The 25,696-nt window shown below is 40.4% G+C and overlaps 1 protein-coding gene across 1 annotated transcript in view; it reads left to right on the top strand.

Annotated features, from left to right (window-relative positions):
• Window positions 1–3,385: 3,385 nt before the first annotated feature.
• CTDSPL (CTD small phosphatase like) overlaps window positions 3,386–25,696 on the top strand; it is a 117,205-nt gene continuing 94,894 nt past the window's right edge. Inside the window, exon 1 of the mRNA XM_054016590.1 lies at window positions 3,386–3,784. Within this exon, the coding sequence (XP_053872565.1) occupies window positions 3,709–3,784 (76 nt within the window). The 5' untranslated portion in view covers window positions 3,386–3,708. The remainder of the gene's footprint in view (window positions 3,785–25,696) is intronic.

Raw genomic sequence — 25,696 nt, 5'->3', positions numbered from 1 at the left:
ATTTCAGAAAGTATAAAAAGGTACAAAAGTGATGGGCATCTTTACTTACTGTTATAGGCAGAGTTGGCAGCAAGGCTGCTTAACACTTTGCATTCTAAGACCCTGGTTTCAGTGGCTTATAACTCGATCAAACTTCAACCGTTTGGGTTCAAATTTTCCATGCCAGTTGTCTGCCTCAGGCCGAGTTGTTTTGTAAAATTTCACAGTAATGCTGACCCCCAACGTTCAAAATCATTAGTTTGACCTCTCAAAATCATGAAATTGTTTTTAAAAAGGGATTATGTCATGTTTTTGGTCTGGCATCTGACTTTTGAACTCTCCCTGCCCACTCCCAGTGTGTATTTGACAATTACAGTGTTACTAACTCTTTCTAATGTATTGTAGCGGGGCAGTAGTGCCACTATAGTTAAGACTGAGACTAGCTTATTGTTTAACAGCAGATTAGTCTATGTGCTCTGAAAGCCACATGTTTACTTGGAGTGTCTTGAAAATCACTGTGCCTTGTGGGAGTCTAGTGTAAGACTAGTGGTCCAAATTTGAGGTCATTTGAGCAAGGGGTTCCTGAGATTTAGCCTCCCCCCGCCATTTGTCATGTGACATTAACATTTTATGGTTCTTTTAATTTTTTTAAGTGAATAAGGCAACGTTAGCACCTGCTGCAGGAGCTCTCACTAGACCCAACCGAGATGGGGGCCCCATTGTGTCAGGCACTGTACAAATACATAATAAGAGACAGTCCCTTCCCAGAGGAGCTTACAAAGTAGTATAAAACTTGGCAATGAGTTTGTGATCTGGTACTCAGGCCCATCTCATATATGTATCACATGGGAACAATTTGTAATCCTTGCTGAATTAGGCTCAGAGGATAGCCTCTGTCACTTAAACTTCTGTAGCTGCCACCTGGCCCTTTTGAGTCAGCCCCATCTTCTTATGTGGGTTAGCCTCTGCCATTCATTTGGGTTAGGCTCACCCTGTCTCCCTCTCCTATGAATTCCCTGTCTGTGAGCTGTGTTAGTTCTGCCCATGCAAGCCACCCAACAACACTGCTAGCCTCACTCGCTCATGTGTTTAGTTTGTACTTGTACAACTTTCCCTGTTAGCCTCAACCTCATTGTTAGCCCCTCCCACTCCTGGGCATTAGCCCGGCCCTCTGGCTATTAGCCCCTCCCCTCCTGTCCCACAATGTGGATGTCAGTATTCCACCCCTGTGGACTAGCTGTGTCCTTCTGGAATAAGGTAGTCTCTTCCATCACATTTGTATAGGTCCCCAGTCTGGAGTAGCCCTTCCACCCCCGAGTTATCCCCTCTCCTTTCTATGTTAGCACCCCCCCACTCCTCTCAGGGATCTTCCCTCCCTTCAAATGTGATAGCTTTAGTTACTGCCTATGGGATGCCCCCTCCCATTTGTAGCACACTCCACTGGATAGCCCCACTATTAATGTGTATTAGCCCCCTCCCCGCCCTTATCGCACAACCCTTCCTACTTCTATGTGTTAGCCCCTCCCTTTGTGGGATGGCCCTCCCCGCATCTATGTCAGTTCTGCATCCGAAGAAGTGAGGTTTTTACTCACGAAAGCTTATGCCCAAATAAATCTGTTAGTCTTTAAGGTGCCACCAGACTCCTTGTTGTTCCTACAGAATAACCACTCCCACTTTTGAAGGTTACCCATCCCTTTGTGTGAGAGAGTTGGTCCCTATGAAATGGCACAGCCCATTTTTGGAGTTGACCCTTGTGGGATAGACCCTCCCCCTCAGGTGTTAGTGCCCCCAGTTGATGACCACCCCCACTTTTGAAGTTGACTGGTCCCTTGTGGGTAAGGTGACCAGAGAGTGAGTGTGAAAAACAGGACGGGGGTGGGGGCTAATAGGTGCCTACATAAGGAAAAGCCCCCAAAATCGGGACTGTCCCTATAAAATTGGGACATCTGGTCCTCCTACTTGTGTGCTAGTTCCTGTTCCCGTGTCTCCCCACCCCCTAAGGAATAACCACTCCCACTGTTGAGGTTGACCCTGCCCATTGTGGGATAGCCGCACCCTCGTGGGTTAGCCCCGCCCCTAAGGAATAACCACACCTACTTTTGAAGTTGACCCACTCCTTGTGGGACAGCTCCACTCCCTCTTGTGTATTACCCTGCCCCCTAAGGAATAACCACGCCCGCTTTTAAAGTTGATCCCGCCCATGGCGTGACACCCCTCTCCCTGGCGTGTTAGCCCCGCCCCTAATGAACCACCACGCCCAGTTGTGGACGTCGCTTGCCCCTCGACCACACCCCCCGTGCCAGCCCCGCCCCTCGGCGCTGGTCCCGCCCCCGGAGCGGGGCGTTTCCCGCCGGGCGGCGGAGGCCCCGCCCCGTTGTTTACCGCTGGCTCGCTCGGCCGGCCAGGCTGCTGCCACCGCCTCCATCTCCATGTTGGAGCGTCCCGCTGTTGGCGGCGCGGCGGGGAAGCGGCGGGCGGGGGAGGCGCCTGTGGCCTGGCTGTGAGGGGCGGGAGGCGGGGCGCGCTGCGAGCGCACTGACAGGCTCTGAGCGCGGCGGCGGCGGGCGGCCGGCAGTGGTGGCGCAGCGCGGAGACCCGGACTGGAGCCCGGCCCGGCCTCCCCCCCAACCCCGGTTCTTCCTCCTCCTCCTCCTCCTCACCGGGCGGCGGTGGCGGCGCCTGCCCCTGGAGCTGGTGTCTCGGCGGAGCCCGCAACGCTGCCGCGGGGGGCGGGCGGGGACCTGGGCTGGGGGCGCGCTCCGGGGGCGGGTTCTGGCTCCGGGCCTTGGGGGGCATGTAGCGATTGCGTGGGGGGGGGGGTCTTACAGGTTTCGTAGGGAGGGTGGGCTCTCGGGCGGGGGCTGAGGGAGGGGCGAGGGTATTTAGGGGCTGGGCAGGATCAGACCGTTTGGGGGGGCTGGGTTGATTTGGGGGCGATACAGGTTAGGAAGAGGGGGATCCGTTTATTATTGGGGCTGGGTTGATTTGGGGGCGATACAGGTTAGGAAGAGGGGGATCCGTTTATTATTGGGGCTGGGTTGATTTGGGGGCGATACAGGTTAGGAAGAGGGGGATCCGTTTATTATTGGGGCTGGGTTGATTTGGGGGCGATACAGGTTAGGAAGAGGGGGATCCGTTTATTATTGGGGCTGGGTTGATTTGGGGGCGATACAGGTTAGGAAGAGGGGGATCCGTTTATTATTGGGGGCTGGGTTGATTTGGGGGCGATACAGGTTAGGAGGAGGGGGTCCGCTTATTATTGGGGGCTGGGTTGATGTGGGGGTGATACAGGTTGGGGGGGGTTGGTACATATTTCTGGGTGGTACAGGGCTTTAGGGGGTAGAGAGGTTTCCTAGGCAGGGTGTTTTTGGGGGTGATATATTTTGGGCGTTCTAGGGGTGGTGATTCGGGGGGGGGAGTGATACGGGATTTTTTGTTCGTGTTTTTGTTTTGGTGGGGGTGATATTTCCCTCCTTCTCCTCCCACCCCCCACTGGGAATTACTACTGGAGGAGGAGGAGGAAGCGGCACTATAGGAGGGGTCCCCTGTGCGCGCGCGTTTTTTTTTTTTTTTTTTTTTTTTGGTGTTTTTTTTTTTTTTTTTTTCCTGGCTGGCTTCGTTCCTGAAGGAGTTTTGGGAGAGAAATCTGCCTATCGATCCCTAAAAACAAACGCACACAAACCTGCCTCTGGGAGGGGAAATAGCCAGGTGAAATCGCACTCTGTTTCCATGGACAACCCGTCCATTATCACCCAGGTGACTAACCCCAAAGAGGAGGAAATACTGTCCTGCACTCAGGATAAAGGTAAGCGTTCCTTTCAGATTATACTAAAGTGATGAGCGCTGTAAAGATGCATGCAATAATAATATACACTCCGCAGATAGTATAAATATCCTTCCAAGGCACTGGGAATGGAGGCGTGTTTGGTTGTTTATAGGGTGTAGGTTGAAGCCAATATTTGTGTGATGGCCTCTGACACTGCTTGTCTAGATAATTCATAAAATTATTTTAATTTAGCATTAACTAGATTTTATTTAAATAAAATATATTGCGTCTCCAGAGGGTTCTTTAGTGTAACTTCTGTAATCTTGTTTTTGTCACCCTGGAGGCTCTCTAGGAAGAAACATCTCTGTCTGGCTTGTTAGAAAATTTTGAAATCTCATTCTAGGGCAGAGAGGCGTTCGAGGGGGAAAGAGGGTTGTGACTCTCCCAACCTTAATTTAAACCAGAAAATTTATCTTCAGATCCTGTTGAAGGATTCTGCCTTGACCCTGCAAAAGAAACAGAGGCTACTTAGCATCTGAAAGTGGTCAAGCAAAACTGATCTGTAAATATACAATCATAGGCTGCTTACAGCATCACATAAAGATTATATTGTGCCCTGACCCAAAACAGGGTCCACAAAGCCTGCTCTGGGGAGCCTCCACTCCTCAAAAGTTAAGACATTGACAGTTGTCCTCACCCTCGCTGCCCTTCCAGGATGTTGCAGGGGTCTTGAACTGTGGGTGGCTCAGTGACTGTTGTGATACAGAGGTAGGCACTACAGGATAAATAAAAGACAGTCTTTAACAGACAGAGTCCAGGGTCCCTGGAATTTTTTTGAGAGCATTACAGATCTTAAAAGTTATTGTGTGTATAAATGCGGGGGGAGGGGGGGGGAGAGGGTGGGTTTTTTTTTTTTGGTACAGTAGGTAAAAACAAGGCAAAAGGAACAGAAATGTGCATATATGAAAGTAACATCTGTTAATAGATTCAGCACTATTACTTTTTATTAAATAACTCAGTATTCCCTTTCCCTGTGATCAATATCCATCATTTTCTGGTGTCCTGCAGCACTCTTCCTTTTTTTCCTAAGTGTGAAGGTTCTTGTAATGGTAAGGAATTCTGAATAGCTAGAGGGCTCGGTCCCTATTTCATTCCAACAGTGTTTTAGAGCAAAACACTCCACACCCAACCACTGATTGTCATCCCATACCAGGAAGGTTATTTGTAGGAAAGTACAGTGATATATAAGAAATTAATCCATGCCATTAGAGGTAGTTGTTATAAAGGAGCATTTTCTCCTTTGGAATAGGAATGCTACAATCACTCTTCTCTCATGCAACCAATTGTGAAATGACACATTTGCTATGAGGTCTTGTGTATGCAGACTTCTAATATTTCCCACTGGTGGTAGGAGTGATTGGTTTGGGGTGTGCAACTGTATACAAGGCACTTGTCGTTGACATTTTGTACAGGGTCTCACAGACATCTTTGGAGTAGGGTTAGGTGATACAGTAGTTAAAACATCAGTGACACCCAGAGGCCTGTTTATATTGGAGCTCCCATTATTGCTGTTATTACTGGTGAAGGTGTACTGGTGTTATCAGCAGTGAGAATTTTAGAGTAGACAGAATAGTGGAGACACAGCTGATAGAGTACAACTTGACAGCTTGTAGTAAATATATGCATTTGCAATAAACATAAGTGTCTTCAGGTTCATTAGTCTGTATTTGATTATATATTAACCTGGGAATTTTTACAGCTTTAGAAAAAGGTAATTCTTGGTTTTATAACTTGCAATATAGGTTACTGGTCTTTAAAACTTCATTTTTAATGGATTTTTGTTATTTAAAATGCTTCTCTGAATTTTTACCTACATGAATTTTAGATTGAATTTGTTTCAAAATTTGTCACAAAATAATATATGCTCTGAGGTTTTGTCAAGTGTCATTCCTATGCAAACGGTTAAGGTAAAGAGTTGTAAATCGCCTATCTGCTGGGTTTTGTAATGGAAATGCTGGCCATGCTTAAAATCTGGTATGGTTAGAGGATTTTCTATTTTTGGGGGTTTGTAGGTTGTCTTTAGGTTATTTGCACACCTCACTTTAGTGACGTCTGGTTATGGGAAGGCTTCTTGGTAACTTGGGGATTCCTTAGAGTTCAAGCAAAGCTTTAAGATGGTGTGTGCTAAAGCAGAGCCTAAACCTAAGGTGCGGTTTACATCGGGCTACGGGGAACTCGAACTCTTAGTGGGCGGCAACGCAGCTGTATAAATCAGGGCGTCAGGGTTAATCTTCAATAACTTGTTTGTGTTAAATTGATGTGTATACAGTGGTTCTCTAACATGTATGTTTTTAATGTATGCTGATTTAACTCTTGAAGCAGTCAGTTCCAGAATTTGTTTTTAGTACATAATGTCTTATGAAATTGTTCTGTAATTATAAAAGCACTGTTTCTATTGCTTCAGTTTACTCTGTCCACTTCCTGTATGATTTTAGGCTTTGGCGGTGAAAATGTGCTCTAGGATATACCTTGTCGTATAGGGTTTTCAGGAGTAATTTTTTAGCTATTTAGTATACAATATCTATGCTCAAACTCTGAAAATGTTTGATATCTATATATTTTACCATTGCAAGGTGCCATGATGCAGGCTAGCAAAATAAAGACCTACTTAATAGGCACTGGGGGCAGTTGTCTTCATGTAAACATTCTGCCTTAAAAATGTCAAAATATTTTCTTGCTAGTCCAAAGTGCATTAAAAAATCCTTAAAAAATTGGCTTCTATGGTAATGGAACTTCCCATTAAAGTTTTTTAACTATCCGTATTACGGTGGCACAGTTAACAAATATTTAGTTCTAATAATTGGATCAAAACCATGAAAAAAGTTGACTTTTTTTATATGAATTATTCAGTGACTGACTGCCACATGATGGTGCACTACATTTAGTTCTGACAGTCAAAATGAAGGCCAACTACTGAAAGTTGTAACAACTACATTTTTAATGATTTCATTTAATATTTGTCCTGAAATAGTTTATTTTCTAGAAGTTGTTACACTTTCAGCTAATTTTGGTATTTGCTGATGTAAGTGTAAATAAATCAGTGCTTGGAATTATAAATCTCTTGTGCAAATTTAAAAGATTGGATGGCTATTTAAAAATATTTTTAAGCAGAAAGCCAACAAACTGATAGACTTTCAGTAAGCTAAAATGTTCCCCTTTGCGGGAAACTCTGGAGCTTGACATTTCTGCCTTTTGTAAACTCAAAACAACAACAAAAGGTGTAGCTAGCAATTAAAATGGAAATACTTATAAGAATAAGAAAAGTAAAATTTCTTGTCTGTGGGTGACAGATCTTATCTTAGTTTTTATTCAAAATTTAGATCTTCATGTTACAGATGGAAAGTAGACACACTTATTTTAACTGAATGATTTATATTTATGTACTGATCAGTTACTTCTTGATATACTAGTTAAATGCTTCATGTCTTGAAAAGAGAGCAGTGATGATAGATTTTAGCATTGAATATCGTGTGGGCAGACAGGCTAATTGATATGTATTGTGTAATTAAGCCAAGGAAGTGTATAGCCTTTATTTTGCATCTGTGAATTTCTTTTTAATCTTCATCAATGCAGAGATTGTAGGCTGTTTAAATAGTCATAAATTAACGTGTATGTAACTGTGGCATGAAATTCTAGTCCAGTTAGTAAGTACATTGCTGTCCAGATTCTCTTTGATGTTTGGCTGATTTTCTCAGTTCAGACACATCTTTCCTAACTTGTTCTAAAATTTGACCATGATCAAAGCTCTCATTCAGTCATTTGGAATTATTGCATGTTGTCTTCATGAATGTCTTTTGTTGTATGTGTAAAAGCCATTCTTTTTTGAAAAAATTTCAGACCTGGAACACCCAGTAATCGTATTTTGAATAAAGTATAACCCTTAGTACTTTATGAAAATATAGAAGTCTTGAGAAGCTTCATTTCCCTCCTTTTTTACAAAGAGTGTTCATTGTCATTTGAGGCAATACGTTTGCAGTACCATTGTAGCTGTGTTTGGCCCAGGATATGAAAGAGAGACAAGGTAGGTGAGGTAATATATTTTTTTGGACCAACTTCTGTTGGTGGAAGGTACAAGTTTTTGAGCTACACAGAGCTCTTCTTCGGGTCTTTTTTTATTTGAAATAATAAGCATTTCAAATGATCTTCACCTAAAAGCTCACATTTGGAGTAGAACTGAAGTACAGTGTTCTTGAATTTTAATGTTAATATGATTTAATCACAACTTAAAGTGTCTGATATTTGGAATATTTTATTTTCTCTTTATCACTGTGATTTCAATAGGATTTTTAGTGCTTCATGAGCATTTGAACACACACTGTTTTAAAATAAAGTATCGATATAACAATTTTTTTTATATTCACCAAAACACACTAAATAACATGAAGTAGAAAGTAACATTAAGAAAATGTAGAAGTCCCCTCTAGCTCTGCATTGGAATGTGGTTCATTACAGAGGGTAAATTCTAAAATGTTCAGTAGTGACGGAATTGTTATATGAAACCTGAGCACATTAAGTTTTACATTCTAGATACACTGTAATAACCTGTGGTAACCTAAGATTTAGTTTAAAGTTGCAGTTAACTCAACAAACTGGGATGATGATGATGATGATTATTATTTGGGTGATCTGAATGATAGTTTATAAAAATATCTGGTACTCAAGCCATATCTGAGGGCTGTGAAACTGTCATTTTATTTAATGGTGGTCTCTTTGAATTCAGACTTGCCTTAATGTGGTGATTTAACTTAAGCTTTCAGAAATGTGTGCCTTAAAAAACAGCAAGTTTGGACTATATTTTGTCAATCTGGCATTCAGAAATGCAAATTGAAACACATTTCTAATATGAGTCAATAAAACACAGTGTGATCTGTCATGCACTATATTTTAGCCTTCTCATTTTAAGCTGTGCTGAGATTCACACTAATAAACATCATAAATACGTTTCCAAGTAATTCATGTGTGCATGGAAATTGCTCATCGCATTAGTGCTAACACTAATCTGAATGATAAAAAGATATGAAATATGAAGCCGTAAATTCTCATTGAGGAGTGTGTGATTTGTTTGGTGTATGGGTGGGGCGAAAGTTCACTGTAAAAATCATTTGAGTCTGCTCAATAGGCATCTAAGATTTTTTTGTGAAACCTGATGAAGCTGTTCCCATTTAATGACATTACTATATACTTTCTCCTTACGTAGCACCGGCTGACCTGGAGGCTCAAACAGTCAAGTTTAAAAAAAAAAAAAAAAAGCCCTTTTTGCTGCTTTGTCCTGCATAAAGAACCCTGAGATACTTTTAAGAAAACCATAAACTTCTTTTACATTAGATATATCAGGAATACAAATCTTGTATTTTCCACTTTTGCTGGAGGAATCCTTGGAGTATCAGAGAACTGTAGTGGTGGAAGATATCTCAGTTTTCAGATGGAGGGCTTGGGCTGTAGAAAAATTCACAAAAATGCTTTCGGCCACTTATTTGCCAGGAGTTAAGAGTTAAATAGTTGCAAACAAAAAGTAGTCTGAACCTCTTTCCCATGTTAGTTGCTTAGGTTTTAGTTTCTTATACATTTCTTGATGACCTAAGATTTTTATCTGTGCAATTTTAACATTGCATGGCAATAGTTTTTGCAGGTACTAAAATCTGTTTAAAAGAACAGGAGTACTTGTGGCACCTTAGAGACTAACAAATTTATTAGAGCATCTGTTTGTTACAGGACAAGCCAAAATATTTGCAGATCAGAATGAATGTTAAATAATCTGTGTCTTTCAGTACCAGTTATATAGAATAATGTAATATTAATGTTTACAGTGAAATTTCCAGCTAGTCTGTGTTCTTAGGCCTTATTCAATATTTTCTTAAAGTAGCTTTTACATGATGCAATAGAGTGTCTAGTATTTTAGCACAGTTCATACTACTGCAGTGGTTTTTTTTTTTTTTTTTTTTTAGGGTTCTTAAGAGTAATAGATTGACAGCACTGGAAACTGATGTCTTTTATCTACAGAACAGATGCAATAAAATGCATCTTTAAGTATACCACATAATTAAATGCTTTACATAGAGGGCGAATCAAAAGTCTGATAATTCTTTTAAAGCAAGACCGTTTCCTCAGTTTTTAAAAAACAAACAAGCCTGAAGAACCTCCGCCACTTTCCTAACAATTACAAAGTCTTTATAAGTAGATGTGAAGGCCGGAAATCGTCATCTAGTCTACCTTCTGCATAACACAGGGATGACCTACCCTCAGGTGAAAAATGTCCAATGTGCCAAAATTTACCGAATGTATAATGTATAATTTTTAAAGGGTAAACTGAAACTTCTGGAAGAGGTATATAGAAGATGAAGTAGCAGCTAATGTGGTGTACAAAAGATACATTATGAATATTCCATATTCTTTCATCTTGGAGGTCTTGTCCAGCTACTGACCAGACCATTTTGCTATGCCTGTGAGATCTGACATGGCTCCAGCTCATGGCAGTATTGGTGCTGCTGATTGCTTGAGTTCCCAAGGCTTCAGCGAGCAATAGGAGCAGGAATGAAACTCGGTATCTTACAGAACACTACAGAGCCCTACAGATGGATGGCGTAACAGGAAAAACAATATAGATACAGGAGTACTTGTGGCACCTTAGAGACTAACAAATTTATTAGAGCATCCGAAGAAGTGGGCTGTAGCCCACAAAAGCTTATGCTCGAATATATTTGTTAGTCTCTAAGGTGCCCCAAGTACTCCTGTTCTTTTTGCGGATACAGACTAACACGGCTGCTACTCTGAAATATAGATACAGATATATTAAAAAAATGTTCAAAACAAAACCTTAGTAATAGGCATCTATAAGCCAGAAAGTTGAGCCCATGTAGTTGCATGGTAAAACTGAACATGTTTCAGATGATTTTCATGGTGGTTCAGTAGCTTATTAATAGCACCTGTGAAACTGATTAGTCTTGTCAGTTTCATTCTTCTGCTGCTCCTTCAGAGGCTCTTCCACTTTCTGGGCAGTGTGACTCAACAGTGGAGGATTGTCTCTCTTCCCCCCGTCCCCTCCCCCCCCGCTCCTTCAGTGTTCCCAGAAGCAGCAAAATGAAACTTGATAGCAATCTTTCAGTTTCATGACTGCTGTTCCTAGCTATTAATCAGCAGTGAAACTGTAAATAGTGTTTTTGTTATGATGGTGTGAGGCAAAGCTGTGATCTCCCCCTCACTTCCAACAGCCAGGCGAGGGGAGCTGTACAACAGGGGGAAGGAGAGAATTTTGTCAAGGGCATAGGAGTAAATACCTCATCTTACTAAAAGTACCATGGGATCTTTATTGTGCTGAGAAGATAGATCTCAGTTTAAGGTCTCATAGTTGTCAGTGAGCATAAGAATGGCCATACTGGGTCAGACCAAGGGTCCATCCAGCCCAGCATCCTGTCTGCCGACAGTGGCCAATGCCAGGTGCCCCAGAGGGAGTGAACCTAACAGGCAATGATCAAGTGATCTCTCTCCTGCCACCCAGTTCTACCCTCTGACAAACAGAGGCTAGGGACACCATTCCTTACCCGTCCTGGCTAATAGCCATTAATGGACTTAACCTCCATGAATTTATCTAGTTCTCTTTTAAACCCTGTTATAGACCTAGACTTCATAACCTCCTCAGGCAAGGAGTGCCACAGGTTGCACTGTGTGAAGAAGAACTTCCTTTTATTTGTTTTAAACCTGCTGCCTATTAATTTCATTTGGTGGCCCCTAGTTCTTATATTATGGGAACAAGTAAATAACACTTTGTCCACACCACTCACGATTTTATATACCTCTATCATATCCTCCCTTAGTCTCCTCTTTTCCAAGCTGAAAAGTCCTAGCCTCTTTAACCTCTCCTCATATGGGACCCGTTCCAAACCCCTAATCGTTTTAGTAGCCCTTTTCTGAACCTTTTCTAATGCCCAGCATATTTTCTTTGAGATGAGGAGACCACATCTGTACTCAGTATTCAAGATGTGGGCATACCATGGATTATATAAGAGCAATAAGATATTCTCCGCCTTATTCTCTATCCTGTTTTTAATTATTCCGAACATCCTGTTTACTTCTTTTTGACTGCGGCTGCACACTGCGTGGACGTCTTCAGAGAACTATCCACGATGGCTCCAAGATCTCTTTCCTGATTAGTTGTAGCTAAATTAGCCCCCATCATATTGTATGAATAGTTGGGGTTATGTTTTCCAATGTGCATTACTTTACATTTATCCACATTAAATTTCATTTGCCATTTTGTTGCCCAATCACCTAGTTTTGTGAGATCTTTTTGAAGTTCTTCACAATCTGCTTTGGTCTTAACTATCTTGAGCAGTTTAGTATCGTCTGCAAACTTTGCCACTTCACTGTTTACCCCTTTCTCCAGATCATTTATGAATAAGTTGAATAGGACTGGTCCTAGGACTAACCCTTAGGGCACACCACTAGTTACCTCTCTCCATTCTGAAAATTTACCATTTATTCCTACTCTTTGTTCCCTGTCTTTTAACCAGTTCTCAGTCCATGAAAGGATCTTCTCTCTTATCCCATGACAACTTAATTTACATAAGAGCCTTTGGTGAGGGACCTTGTCAAAGGCTTTCTGGAAATCTAAGTACACTAAGTCCACTGGATCCCCCTTGTCCACATATTTGTTGACCCCTTCAAAGAACTCTAATAAATTAGTAAGACATGATTTCCCCTAACAGAAACTTTTGCCCAACAATTTATGTCCTATGTGTCTGACCATTTTATTTTTTACTATTGTTTCAACTAATTTGCCCGGTACTGACATTAGACTTACTGGTCTGTAATTGCCGGGATCACCTCTAGAGCCCTTTTTAAATATTGGCGTTACATTAGCTATCTTCCAGTCATTGGGTACAGAAGCTGATTTAAAGGACAGGTTACAAACCATAGTTAATAGTTCCACAGTTTCACATTTGAGTTCTTTCAGAACTCTTGGGTGAATGCCATCTAGTCCCAATGACTTGTTACTGTTAAGTTTATCAATTAATTCCAAAACCTCCTCTAATGACACTTTAATTTGTGACAATTCCTCAGATTTGTCACCTACAAGGGACCGCTCAGGTTTGGAAATCTCCCTAACATCCTCAGCTGTGAAGACTGAAGTAAAGAATTCATTTAGTTTCTCTGCAATGACTTTATCATCTTTAAGTGCTCCTTTTGTATCTTGCAAAAAGAACAGGAGTACTTGTGGCACCTTAGAGACTAACAAATTTATTAGAGCATAAGCTTTCGTGGACTCCACGAAAGCTTATGCTCTAACAAATTTATTAGTCTCTAAGGTGCCACAAGTATTCCTGTTCTTCTTTTTGCGGATACAGACTAACATGGCTGCTACTCTGAAACCTTTTGTGTCTTGATCGTCCAGGGGCCCCACTGGTTGTTTAGCAGGCTTCCTGCTTCTAGTGTACTTAAAAAACGTTTAAGTTTTGAGTTTTTGGCTAGCTGTTCTTCAAATTCCTTTTTGGCTTTTCTTATTACATTTTTATACTTAATTTGGCAGTATTTATGCTTCTTTCTATGTACCTCACTAGGATTTGACTTTCATTTTTTAAAAGATGCTTTTTTATCTTTCACTGCTTCTTTTACATGGTTGTTAAACCACGGTGGCTCTTTTTTAGTTCTTTTACTGTGTTTTTTAATTTGGGGTGTACATTGAAGTGGGTGGTGTCTTTGAAAAGTATCCATGCAGCTTGCAGGGATTTCCCTCTAGTCACTGTACCTTTTAATTTCTGTTTAACCAACCTCCTCATTTTTGCATAGTTCCCCTTTCTGAAATTAAATGCCACAGTGTTGGGCTGTTGAGGTATTCTTAGTGGCATGACTCTGCCATGTCATTTGCCATAGTAAAAGAACCAGGATAGAAAATATGACTTCTGTTAAAGTAAATGGTGAAGAATTTTCACAAGCATGAATCCATGGAATGCATTAAGTGCACATAGAGTTTGTGGACACACAGAGCAGACTTGCATTTGCATATCAGGATATCTGCACACTTACAATGGGTATGCAGAAATGCATGAGCATTTGGGATCCTATTTTTCCAACCAGTTAAAATACTGTGGAATAGTAAATGTGGCGGATAAACGAATAGTGAAGGACATAGTTTCAGTTTTTGAAAAACCCTTTTTGAGGATGAGTGATGAGGACCATCATGGATTTTAAAGCTGTCCACAAGATAGGAAATGGTTATGGCCAATTTTTCTAGTGGAGAGAGGTTAATAGTATGGTGTCCCAAGTATTAGTACTGTGTCCAGTGGTGGTCAGAAGGGGCTTGGCTCTGGAAGGTACTCAGCATTTTAATTCCTGATCCTGCAGGATGCTTTGCTGGATCATGCCAACCACTTGGAGGGACGGGTGAGGTAGCAAAACTTGCTAAGAGTACAGCTACCTAAATTAAAGGGAAAGGAGGTTTGAGAGACATTTTATGGAAGCAACCAACACAACTGAGGAATTGGTCGAGGGTATTGAGGAATTGGTAGAGGGTATCGAGCAATGGTAGATAATTCAATGTAGATAAGTGTGCTGTACTGCATATTGGAAGGAACAGTTAAACTCACTCATTACACACCAGTGGTTTCTCGATTAGTTGAGGCATCTTTGTGGACAGCTCAGTGAAGAGATCTTCTTAAGGTATAGCAGCAGTCCAAAAAGCAGATAGTCCATTGGATTAAATTAGGAAGTGAATAATGCAGAAAATAAGGTAATACTGTCGTAAAATCCAGTGATAGCCCATTCCTCAAACAATGTGGGAAGTTTTGGTCCTTTCACCTTAAGAAAGACAAGACATAATGGAAATAAGAGGTTTAAAAAACAACAAAATGATTAAAAGCCTAGAAAGAATTCTATTTGAGATTAAAGCCTAGGAAAGGAAAGGAGAAAAATAAGAGGAGATATCATTGAGGCACAAAATAACAATTGGTATTGAAGAGGCCAAATAGGGCCTCTTGTCAGTTTTTCCCATAACACAACAAGGCATTTAGAATTAAAAGGCAACATGTTTGGAATAGGTAAAAGGAAGTATAGTTTTATGCAGCATACAATTAACCTGTGTAAATCAGTGCCAGAGCATAACATTACAAAACATCACTAGGTATTGTTAAAAAGAATTGATGTTTATGAATGTCTGCAGTTACACTAACTAGGATGAAATGACCAGGTTATATTAATCATACTTCAAGGAATAAATCAATGATCATCTGGAGTCAGGCAAAAATGTCTCCCTTTGGTATAGTGCACAGTTGGGTGAATTGTATCTTCCCCTGAAGCCTCTGCAATGACCTACAGTTTTATCAGAAAAAATATTGGTTGGATCCATTGTAATATCAGTGTTCCTAGAAGTTCAGTCTCTATGCTAAATCAGTTATAGGCCTCTGTTGAAATTGCCAGGCAGGATATGCTGTTTGTGCTGATTATTTTTGTGATGTGGACACTGGTTTTCTGAGAACTGAACCTCAGGCTATTTGATGGAAGCTATTAATAGTCATTAGCTGAAAATGACTGTTCATTTTAGACATGGGGTAAGGAATGAAAAGTTCCGTTTCCAGTTACAAGTCTCCTGTGCCATTCATTTCACTCATGCTAATTAAATTTGTTAACCTATGTTGTAAATCCCCAGAAGGGGATTTACAAAATTTTACACAGAATCAATTGTTTTACAGTTAAGATGTAAACAACTTCCTGACATAGGTCTGAGGGTTTTTAGTTTCCATTTAAACTCAGATTTAACCTGAGTACAAGGTTGTGGGAATCCTGCATTTTCTCAGCACTTCCCAATTTCCTCCATTTTTGGAAGGTACTCTAATTTTGCATTGAATTTAAAAATGGCTAGGGAGCCTGTATAGAGGGATGTCATAAAGAGGGTGAGGGAGTGAGAAACATAGGACGAGAATGACCTGCTTAATTGTAGGTTGGAGATTATACTTGTGTGTTTTTGTTTCCAGTTAATGGTGTTAACTAAATTGACAGTTAAATGCAACCTGTTCCCTGAAATTCTAAAGCCTTGTCTTTCACAGTGAAAGAGTGACAACAAATTAAACACCTAAGTTGGCCTATATTTAAGACAGATTCTTTTAAAAGGACAGTAGTAATTTAAAATTTCCTACTGTTAAAAATAACTCGTCAGGTTACTAAAAGTGAAAGATTATAGAAAAGGTTGTTTTTCTGTATTTTTTTCAGGTTTTTTTGGTGCATTAGACTCACTTAGGTCTGGTCTACACTTACACATTTTGCTGGCATAACTGTGTTGGTTAAGAATATGAAAAAAAAATCAGACCTGTAACCCACATAGCTGTGCCAGCAACAGCCCCAACGAAGATACAATTAAGGACTTTTATTGTAAGGGGAACTTGCATAACCTACACCAGCAAAGAACTCTTTTGCTGGTATAAATTGTATTCCCATTCGAAGGGTTTACCAGTATAGTATTACCAGCAAACCCTTCATAGTGTAGACAAGGCCTTAGTGTCTAGTGGCTTTCATGGTTTCCCTTGAATCGCTATTCAGTTTTCCTGTTTTGCTTGTGTGTGTCTTTCATATGGCAACAAGATAGAGAATAAACATTAAAACAAAATAGGAAATTGTGATTGTAAACCTGCAAAAATCAACAGGGCGGGAGTAATTGTACCTACAAAACCCCACTTCGAACTCCCATTTTAAAAAAAAAAAAAAAAAAGCTTGAATGTGTCACTTTGAGCATAATACTGGTGGGTATACGTGCTCGGATACCACTTGTCTATTGGGAGCTTCACCTCCTAAAGAGTCACATTAGTAGCAAAGTACTATCCATAGTTAGTATATTGAAACTGTATGATCAGAAAAGGAAAATTCAGTAGTTAAAAAATAAAAACCAACCCACTCCCACCCTTGATAATACATAGTACTTTTTTTCACTAGTCCACAAGGACGTAATGCCATTGAAACCAGTGACGAGATTGTGGTCAATAACTCCAAGGTTGGTGCTCCATACTTACAGGATCAAGTACAAGCAAACAGGAGGAGAAGAGACTAATAGGAAGCTGTCCTTTAGCATTTCCATTCCAAGTGTCCTTCCTGAAAATGTGTGTTAAATTTAGAAAAATAAAATCAAACAGTATCATGTTAAGGTTGCGATATGTACTGTACTAGAAGTGCAGGAAGTGCAACGCTAAAAAAATGACCTGACCATTCATTTGTTTATTTCTTAGTTAGATGTGAGTTTGGATACTTTTAGTCATGTCCTTGAAGTTTTGTCATGTGTTTATTTTTTGTCAAAACTGTTTAATAGTACTTCTGATAATTTTGCTAGTTCGCTAAACTCTATTTTTTAATTTGCTTATTCAGCTAGCACTTAAACTGTGTAGTTAAACAAATTATATGTTCAGGGGAATCATGTAAGGAAATTACAACATAACGAGATCAGTTTTTTTTTAAAAATAAGTACACCTTTTTTAACAGGACAACATTAACAAGAAGATAGGCTGTAAAAAGGAAATTAACTAACAAATCTCCACAAAGTATTGGAAGGAAAACATTCTAAATAAATAGTAAATAATTACCACTCAGGGGGAGAGTACTAATGGAAAAGTTTGGATATGTAGTTTTGCATTCCAGTCCCACAAAAGAAAATAAATATCATTCTGTTATGAAATTTGTGTAAAGGAGGATGCCATAGTATAGGGAACAATGTTCATATAATCTGATAATGTCCTAGATTAAAAGGTGTCAGGGCTGATGTATGTTTCATTTCAGAAATTTCTTGACTTGGTTCAGTGGCCTTACAATGACAGAAAATATGGGTCAAAATGTAATTAAGCTGCGTCATGGCCAGATACATTAAGGCAAAAACTTGGTAATAACCTTAGACCGATAAATACGTGAGACCACCTGAAATGTAATGGTAAAATACTGATTTTTTAAAATTTAATTTGGTCTTAAACATTTTGAAAAGAGGAAAAGTGCTTTACATCTTCTAAACATTTTACAAACAAGATATATAAAACATGCTAATTACCCAGGTATCAGTAGTATTAAACACCTACTGATTACTAGAAGACTCCTTTTTTTTCTTCTCTCTCTCTTCAGGGTTGTAATAAAATAAAATATTTTTGGCATGATCTTGCCCCTAAAGTGAAATGGGAATTGGATCATTCACCATAGATGGTTCCAGTCTATTTCTTAAAACTTATTAGGTTTTGAGAGCTAAATTTTCTCTCATTTTGTACAACAACCTTCACAGAGGCAATCCTGGCAATTACAGGCCAGTAAGCCTAACTTCAGTACCAGGCAAATTGGTTGAAACTGTAGTGTAGAACAGAATTATCAAACACATAGATGAACACAATTTGTTGGGGAAGAGTCAACATAGCTTTTGTAAAGAGAAATCATACCTCACTAAACTATTAGAATTCTTTGAGGGGGGTCTACAAACATATGGACAAGGATGATCCAGTGGACTTTCAGAAAGCCTTTAACAAGGTCTCTCACCACAGGCTCTTAAGCGAAGTAAGCAGTCATGAGGTAAGAGAAGGTTCCCTCATGTATAGTAACCGATAGGAATAAATGGTCAATTTTCAGAATGGAGAGAGGTAAATTGTGGTTTTCTCCAAGGATCTGTATTGGGACCAGTACTGTTCAACATATTCATAAATGATCTGGACAAAATGGTAAACAGTGTTGTGGTAAAATTTGCAGATGATACAAAAGTACTCACGGTAGTTAAGTCCAAAGATGACTGCAAAGAGTTACAAAGGGAACTCACAAAACTGGGTGACTTGGCAACAAAATGGCAGGTGAAATTCAATGTTGATAAATGCAAAGTAATAAACTGTGGAAAACATAATCCTAACTATACTCACAAAATGGTGGTGTCTTAATTAGCTGTTACCACTTAAGAAAGAGATCTTGGATTTATTGTGGGTAGTTATTGTGGGTAGTACACATCCGTTCACTGTGTAGTGACAGTCAAAAAAGCTAACAATGTTAGGAACCATTAGGGAAGGGATAGATAAGGAGACAGAAAATATCATAATGCCACTATATAAATCCATCCTACGCGCACACCCTGAATACTGTGTGCAGTTCTGATGACCCCATCTCAAAAAAGATGTATTGGAATTGGAAAAGGTACAGAGAAGGGCAAAAAAACGATGAAGGGTATGGAACAGCTTCCATATGAGGAGAGATTAAAAAGACTGGTACTTTTCAGCTTGGAAATGAGATGACTAAATTGGGGAATATTATAGAGGTCTATAAAATCATGAATGGTATGGAAAAAGTGAATAAGGAAGTGTTATTTACTCCTTCATATAACATTGAAATTAATAGGCAGCAGGTTTAAAATAAATAAAAGGAAATACTTCTTCATACAAAGTGCTGTCAATCTGTGGAACACATTGCTGGGGGATGTTGTGAAGGCCAAAACTATAACGGGGCTCAAAAAACAATTAGATAAGTTTGTGGAGGATAGGTCCCTCAATGGCTGTTAGCCAATATGATCAGGGATACAGCACCAGGTTCTGGGTGCCGTAGCCTCTAACGGCCAGAAGCTGGGAGTGGACAACAGGGGATGGATCATTCGATAATTGCCCTGTTTTGTCATTCCCTCTGAAGCACCTGTCGTTAGCCACTGTTGGAAGACAGAATATTGGAGTAGATCAGTGGTTCCCAAACTTTAACTACCTGTGAACCCCTTTCACGAAAATGTCAAGTCTCGTAAACCCCCTCCTAAAAATGAATATTTCCAGGGATTTTCTCCTTTATCTGACTATAAATTATAAAAACAGTGATCTTGGAAATACACTATTTGTTTTTATGACATGCTTATTACACATTATTTATTATTAATTATTTATCATAACAGTATTTTTATTACATTATGAAAACGGCTACACTCTGCCAAGATCTCACTTTCGTAGCTCGTATCATTTTGAATAAGCCTGTTATAAGGCAAGGTTACTATGTTTCATCAAGGAGTATCAGATGTGAAACAGCAGGAAGGTATTTAAGAAGCCAATTCAAAGAGTTCCTCCTACACAAGCATTCAGGTCTTGAGTAGTCCAGGCAAACAATGCACGTAATAACAAAGCTTAAACTTGTTCTTCCTAATAATTTTAAAAACAATACTAGCTGCCTATTTAATTTTAAAAACAGCAAAAGATATCCACCTCCCTTTCCATTTCTTATAAGGAGTCTTGAAGTTTAAATCTCCTCAGTGTGATAGATAGGCTTGCTTTGATCTGCTTAGCTCTTGGAAGTCCAGGGGCTCCAGACTGCTGGCCCCATGCTATCCGGGGTCCCTAGGGACAGCTCTGTCTGCCATTAGGGAGTTTTTTTACCGAGAACCCCCTGTAACATTTCGTGAACCCCAGTTTGGGAACCACTGGACTAGATGGACCGCTGATCTGACCCAATGTGGCTGTTCTTATGCTCGTAAACTGAGGCAGCATGAGTATGGCAGGCAAACTTAAATCTGCAAAACTTTCCTTATGAAACTAATTTATTAGCCCCTGTAATGAGTTTTCCTAGTTTGGTAATCTCTCATTCTGTGTACACATGCATACAGAACTTCAGTGTCATTCTCTGGGATCCTACATTTTAAATGATCAGTTAAATAGCTAGTTAAAACCACTTTATGGATTCCATATTTCTCTTTCAATGTAGAGTGGGTGCCTTAGAAAAGCAGCTTGTTTCCATTTCATCATGTAAGGCAACCTAACATTTATTTCATACGTTTGAAAGCCTCCTACTCTAAGATAATTGCCAATTAAACTTTTTTCTAGGCCTGGCAAAATGACCTGCTGATAACTATATTGTACTTGCAGTGTTCAGAGCCTGCGTTTTGAAAAACAAGGCACAGCTCTATAATAGGTGGCAAGAAATCCATAAGCATGTAGGTTGTCTTTACAAAATCTGTCTGGACAACTTCTCTTCAAACCACTATCTTTGGTGACAGGCTTCATAGTAAAAACAATAATTAGATCAGAGTTTTAAATATGGCATGCACTGCATTATATGTTGCCACCCAATGCATGCCATAAACTTTAGTTTGGGATGGCTCACCCAGTAAATCCTGAGAATCTTTCAGTTTACTATTATTTGGGAGAATATTTAAAACAGAAAATACTTGTCAGAGTTTGATATTTTTACAAATAAGAAACTGCATCATAAGCATGAGTGCTCATAAGAACTAACCTGGAGGCATTGCTAAGCAACTTTATAGTGGGATTTAACTTTGACAAATGTCCAGTAACACTTTCTTCTGTATCACTTCCAAGAGGTTAAATACAGTCAGCTTAACTGGTTGCAAGTAAAAGGGTTAGCTTGTTTGTACGGTACTTTCCCCCCCACCATCATAACTATGTATATGCATCAGCACTAACCATGGTAGCGTAACCACTTTTGTATCAGTGCATCTTGAGAAAGCATGGCCAGCTATCCTGTAGTGTTTCAGTGGAGGATAGCATGCCTACAGTATATGCACAAAGTGGCATCAGCCATGGGCAGTATATTTTGGAATGTCCTAATGCACAAAGAGTTTTACAAATATGGTTAGGAAGTCTGTCCACACTGCAAAAAATGTGCTGAACCAGTTGCAGGTTGTCAGCTGTGGTCTGGAAGTGACAGAACATAGCCTCCAGAGTTGCTGACAGTGTTTTAGCCCTGTGGTGATACTAACCAAGTTTAGAGCCAGCTATACTGTAAGGGAGATATCTACAATAGGATTCTTTTGTCCAAAAATTCCCATAGTTGCTACCACGAGTGCATCTTCACTGGGAATAGCAAAAGGGACAAGGCTCAGGGCAGCCACTAGCACAGGGTTGGGCAAACTTGTTGGCCCAAGGGCCACATCTTGGTATGGAAATTGTATGGCAGGCCATGAATGCTCACAAAATTGGGGGTTGGGGTGTGGGAGTGGGTGAGGGTGAGGGCTCCAGCTTGGGGTGCGGTCTCTGGGATAGGGCTGGGGTTGAGGGTGCAGGAAGGTGGAGGGGTTTGAGGGCAGGAGGGGGATCAGGGCTAGGGCAGGGGGTTGGAGCACGGGAGGGGGTCAGGGGTGCATGCTCTGGGCGGCACTTATCTCAAGCACTTATCCCAGAAGCAGCGGCATGTCCCCCATCCAGGTCCTATGTGGAGGTGCGGCCAGGCAGCTCTGCGTGCCGCCCCTGCAGCTCCCATGGGCTGCGGTTCCTGGCCAATGGGAGCTGCGGGGGCGGCATATGGGGCGGGGGAGGCACATGGGGTTGGGGGCAGCGTGCAGAGCCCCCTGGCTGCCCCTACACGTAGTAGCCGGAGCAGGGACATGCTGCTGCTTCCAGGAGCCTCGTGGAGCGGGGCAAGCCTCGGACCCCGCTCCCCGGCTGGAGCTCTGGAGCAGGGCAAACCCCGCTCCCTGGTGGGAACTCGAGGGCCAGATTAAAGCGTCTGGAGGGCCGGATGCGGCCCTCGGGCCATAGTTTGCCCACCCTTGTGCTAGCATTTTAAGTACTGTCATCACTCCCTGCTTTAAATGACGTGGTGCTTAAAAACCTGGTAGATTCTGGTCCTTTGTGCATTCTAGAGTTCTCACTGCTGGAACTGAATTGATGGTAGCAACAAGTAGAAACGTATTAAAAAATGTCAGTGCTAACATGTGTGGACAGGACCATAATGAATATTTGGAACAATAGTCTGTGTCAAGTGAGTGCCAATGAAAATTTTACTCTGTGTTTCTTTCATCTGCAGTCATTGCCAACAACTGTAGAGATGAGCATATTTTCATCTATTTACTTGTTAATCTCATCAGCCAAAGAATCCAGCATTTCATTACCTATAGTTCTTGAATATGTGGCCCATTACATTTTCATACTGAACTATGGAAAGACTCTTTTGAATGGCGTAAAAAGCTATTTTGCCAAAAGTACGCAAAAGGCTACAAGACAAAAAGTGACACTGAAGCACTTAAAACTGTTTTGACTAGTAAAATAATCTTAGCTCTCCAGAGTCTTCTGTCTTTACAAAGTACCACCTTTAAAATTCTGTCATCAGTAAAGATTTCTTTCCCATGGATTCTGTAGATCATACATGTAACTCTTCTATTTAGCCATGCTGAATTGCACCTTGAGAATATAAAGCCACTGAGTTCAAAAGTGTCTAGAGTGGGGGAAATTTGACAAAAATGTCCCGAAGTTGTTGGCACTGGTTCATCTCAAACAGGTTAAGCAGTATTGGGGGCCCAAGTGCCAGTGGGCTGATGCTGTTTTAAGCACTGTGTTGACATTGCTCTGAGCAGGATTAGATGACACTGTATTTAAAATACTGGTAACCTGTGTACACTAAGAATATATCTACAGTGCAATTAAACATCCACAGCTGACCCGTGTCAACTGGCTTGGGCTAAGGGGCTGTTTAATTGTGGAGTAGACATTTGAGATCTGGCTGCAGCCCAAGCTCTTGCAGGGTTCTAAAGTGTGGGCTTGTGCCTGAGCCCGAACGTCCACACTGCAATTAAACAGCCACTTACTCTAAGCCCCAGGAGCCTGAGACATCTGGCACAGGCCAGACATGGGTTTTTAACTGCAGTGCAGTCATACCCTAGGACTCCCAAGGTTGCTGGACCAATGGTTAGCAAGAAACCTATCTTTCAACCTCCAGCATCCCACTTGTTCGTTTACTCTCTTTGATTGCACCTTTTCTTTATTTGTGTCTTTCTCTCTGACTGCACGTGTCATTATTTGTAAGACACCTAGCACGCACTTGTACACTGCTATATAATTACCTTGTATATGATGTGCTGTTTTACTGCTTGCCTACAAAACAATTAAAAATCTTTAATGGGATACAGTTAGTAACTGAAAGGATATTTGCCATATTAGACTAAGCCTTATAGTTAAAGGTAACACAAATGTAAGAGAAACCTCTCCTTTCATCCTAATTGTTACACTTTGAAGCTCTGAATTACTTCACCTGTGGGAAAGAGAATAGCTGTAACATTCCCTGTAAAATTGGTATTTAACTATTGTTGGTATATATTTAGGGCTTGTCTTCACTAGTTGACATAGCTTAGATCGACTTACCCCGGTGTCTTCACTGTTCTGCGTTGCCGGGAGACGCTCTCTGGTCGACTTACCTTACTCTTCTTGGGGAGCTGGAGTACTGGAGTCGACCGGAGAGCACTTTGCTGTCGATTTAGCAGGTCTTCACTAGACCCACTAAATCAACACTGGCTGCATCGATTGCAGCAGCGTCAATCTCCCCAGTAGTGAAGACAAGTCCTTAATGTGTATGTTTGTATACATCTTAAGCGATTGTTCTTGACTTTCAACTTCAGCTGCTTAGGTCCTGTCTTCTCATTTGCTAACATCATTTTGGCTGCACTGATGACAGCAACACTAAGATCTCTAGTGTAGATAGGCCACCAGCTGCTGTCAGAAACTTTGATATAGTGTCATGTAACCCTGCTCAAAGGAGGTAGTCTGGATGATACTGTGATTAAAATGCTGATGCCCTTCTATGTTAGAGTTCCCACTGTTGCTAACTGATGGAGCTTAACCTGTGGTAGCAATATTATACATTTTAGGAGAGAAATTCCTAGCATAGATAAAGTTAGAGAATTTCTATGCAGGTGAGATCTGAATGTCCATTCTTTTAAAAAAGCTTTTCAAGCCTGCTTCATAAAGAAGTGAGAAAGGTTCAACCCATTTTTTTTTTTTCTTTGAAGGCCACTTCCAGGTTTAATAGCAAGGACAACTACAAACATTGTTTACACAACGTTGGCTTTATATTGCTATGAAACCTTCCTTAATAAGATTAAGGACTGAAGTAACTGTTCAGGTTGTAATGTTTTGGAATATTGGCTCTCTTTTTGCTAGTATGCATGATTTGATAACTGCTAGTTAAGCTTATATACAGGCACTAAACCCTTAAAAAGTAAGCTCAGGATAATATTTAATACAGTATAGGCACTTGCTACTACACAGTGGAATGTACAGCTTACTAAAATTTCACTGTCTACCATTTCAAAGTGTACTTCAGAGTACTGTAAGTAAAATAGATGACTGCAGGATGAAAACCTAACCATAAATACAACCATGTGCTAACACTTGTGTATGATTAAATAAACATATCTTATATACTGTAATACTTTGATACATCTTTGCCTACTGTCAAATCGATACAGTACAAGATAAATGAAGGATGAGGTCTGCAGCTAGCTTAGAAAATAGAGAGCGTTTAGGAAATTTCTAAAGTTAATGTACCCTTCCCCTTTTCTCTGTGACGAAGACATGTCCCCTGATTAACCATTGGTTACTGCTTGGTATGGCACTCTGTTGTTGATGGTGTACCCTGAAGGTGATTGAAGTGGCTGCAGTGTCTGAATATCAAGGGCCTGGAAAAAGGAGACTTGCTGATACTGTAATGGTAAGCACAAAATTAAAAAAGACTAGTAAAATAACTAAACTAAAAATTTGGAGGAAAAACTCCCTTAAACTTGAAAATCTAGTCAATTTAAAAAAAAATGTCACGTGCTACACCTGCCCCTGAATCCACTTGCCGGTTTTTGTGGTTTGACAACCACACTGTCCTAGTTTTAAAATAAAAAAGTTTCTCTCCTCTGATGCTGTGTAAAGAAACATCAAAGGGAGAATGACAGTACAGAAGATGGTGTCAAATGAATATTAAAAAAATTTTTTTTGCTCTGCTTTAATAATGAATTAAATTTCAGATGTAGGAATTTTTGTTAAAAGTTGCTTTTCTTTAACCTCTTAAGGTATTTCAACACTTTAAATGATCTGCTAGTATTTACAAAATTAACAGTGTGTTGGTGGCCTTAATATAGTATGTGTTCTCATATAAATAAGTATAGGTATGTAAAATTTGCTGAACATATTTACATAGTTGCATTTTAACTAATAT

This window comes from Malaclemys terrapin, chromosome 2, assembly GCF_027887155.1.
Source record: "Malaclemys terrapin pileata isolate rMalTer1 chromosome 2, rMalTer1.hap1, whole genome shotgun sequence".
NCBI classification, from domain to species: domain Eukaryota; kingdom Metazoa; phylum Chordata; order Testudines; family Emydidae; genus Malaclemys; species Malaclemys terrapin.
This window is presented reverse-complemented; position numbering and strand designations above follow the sequence as displayed.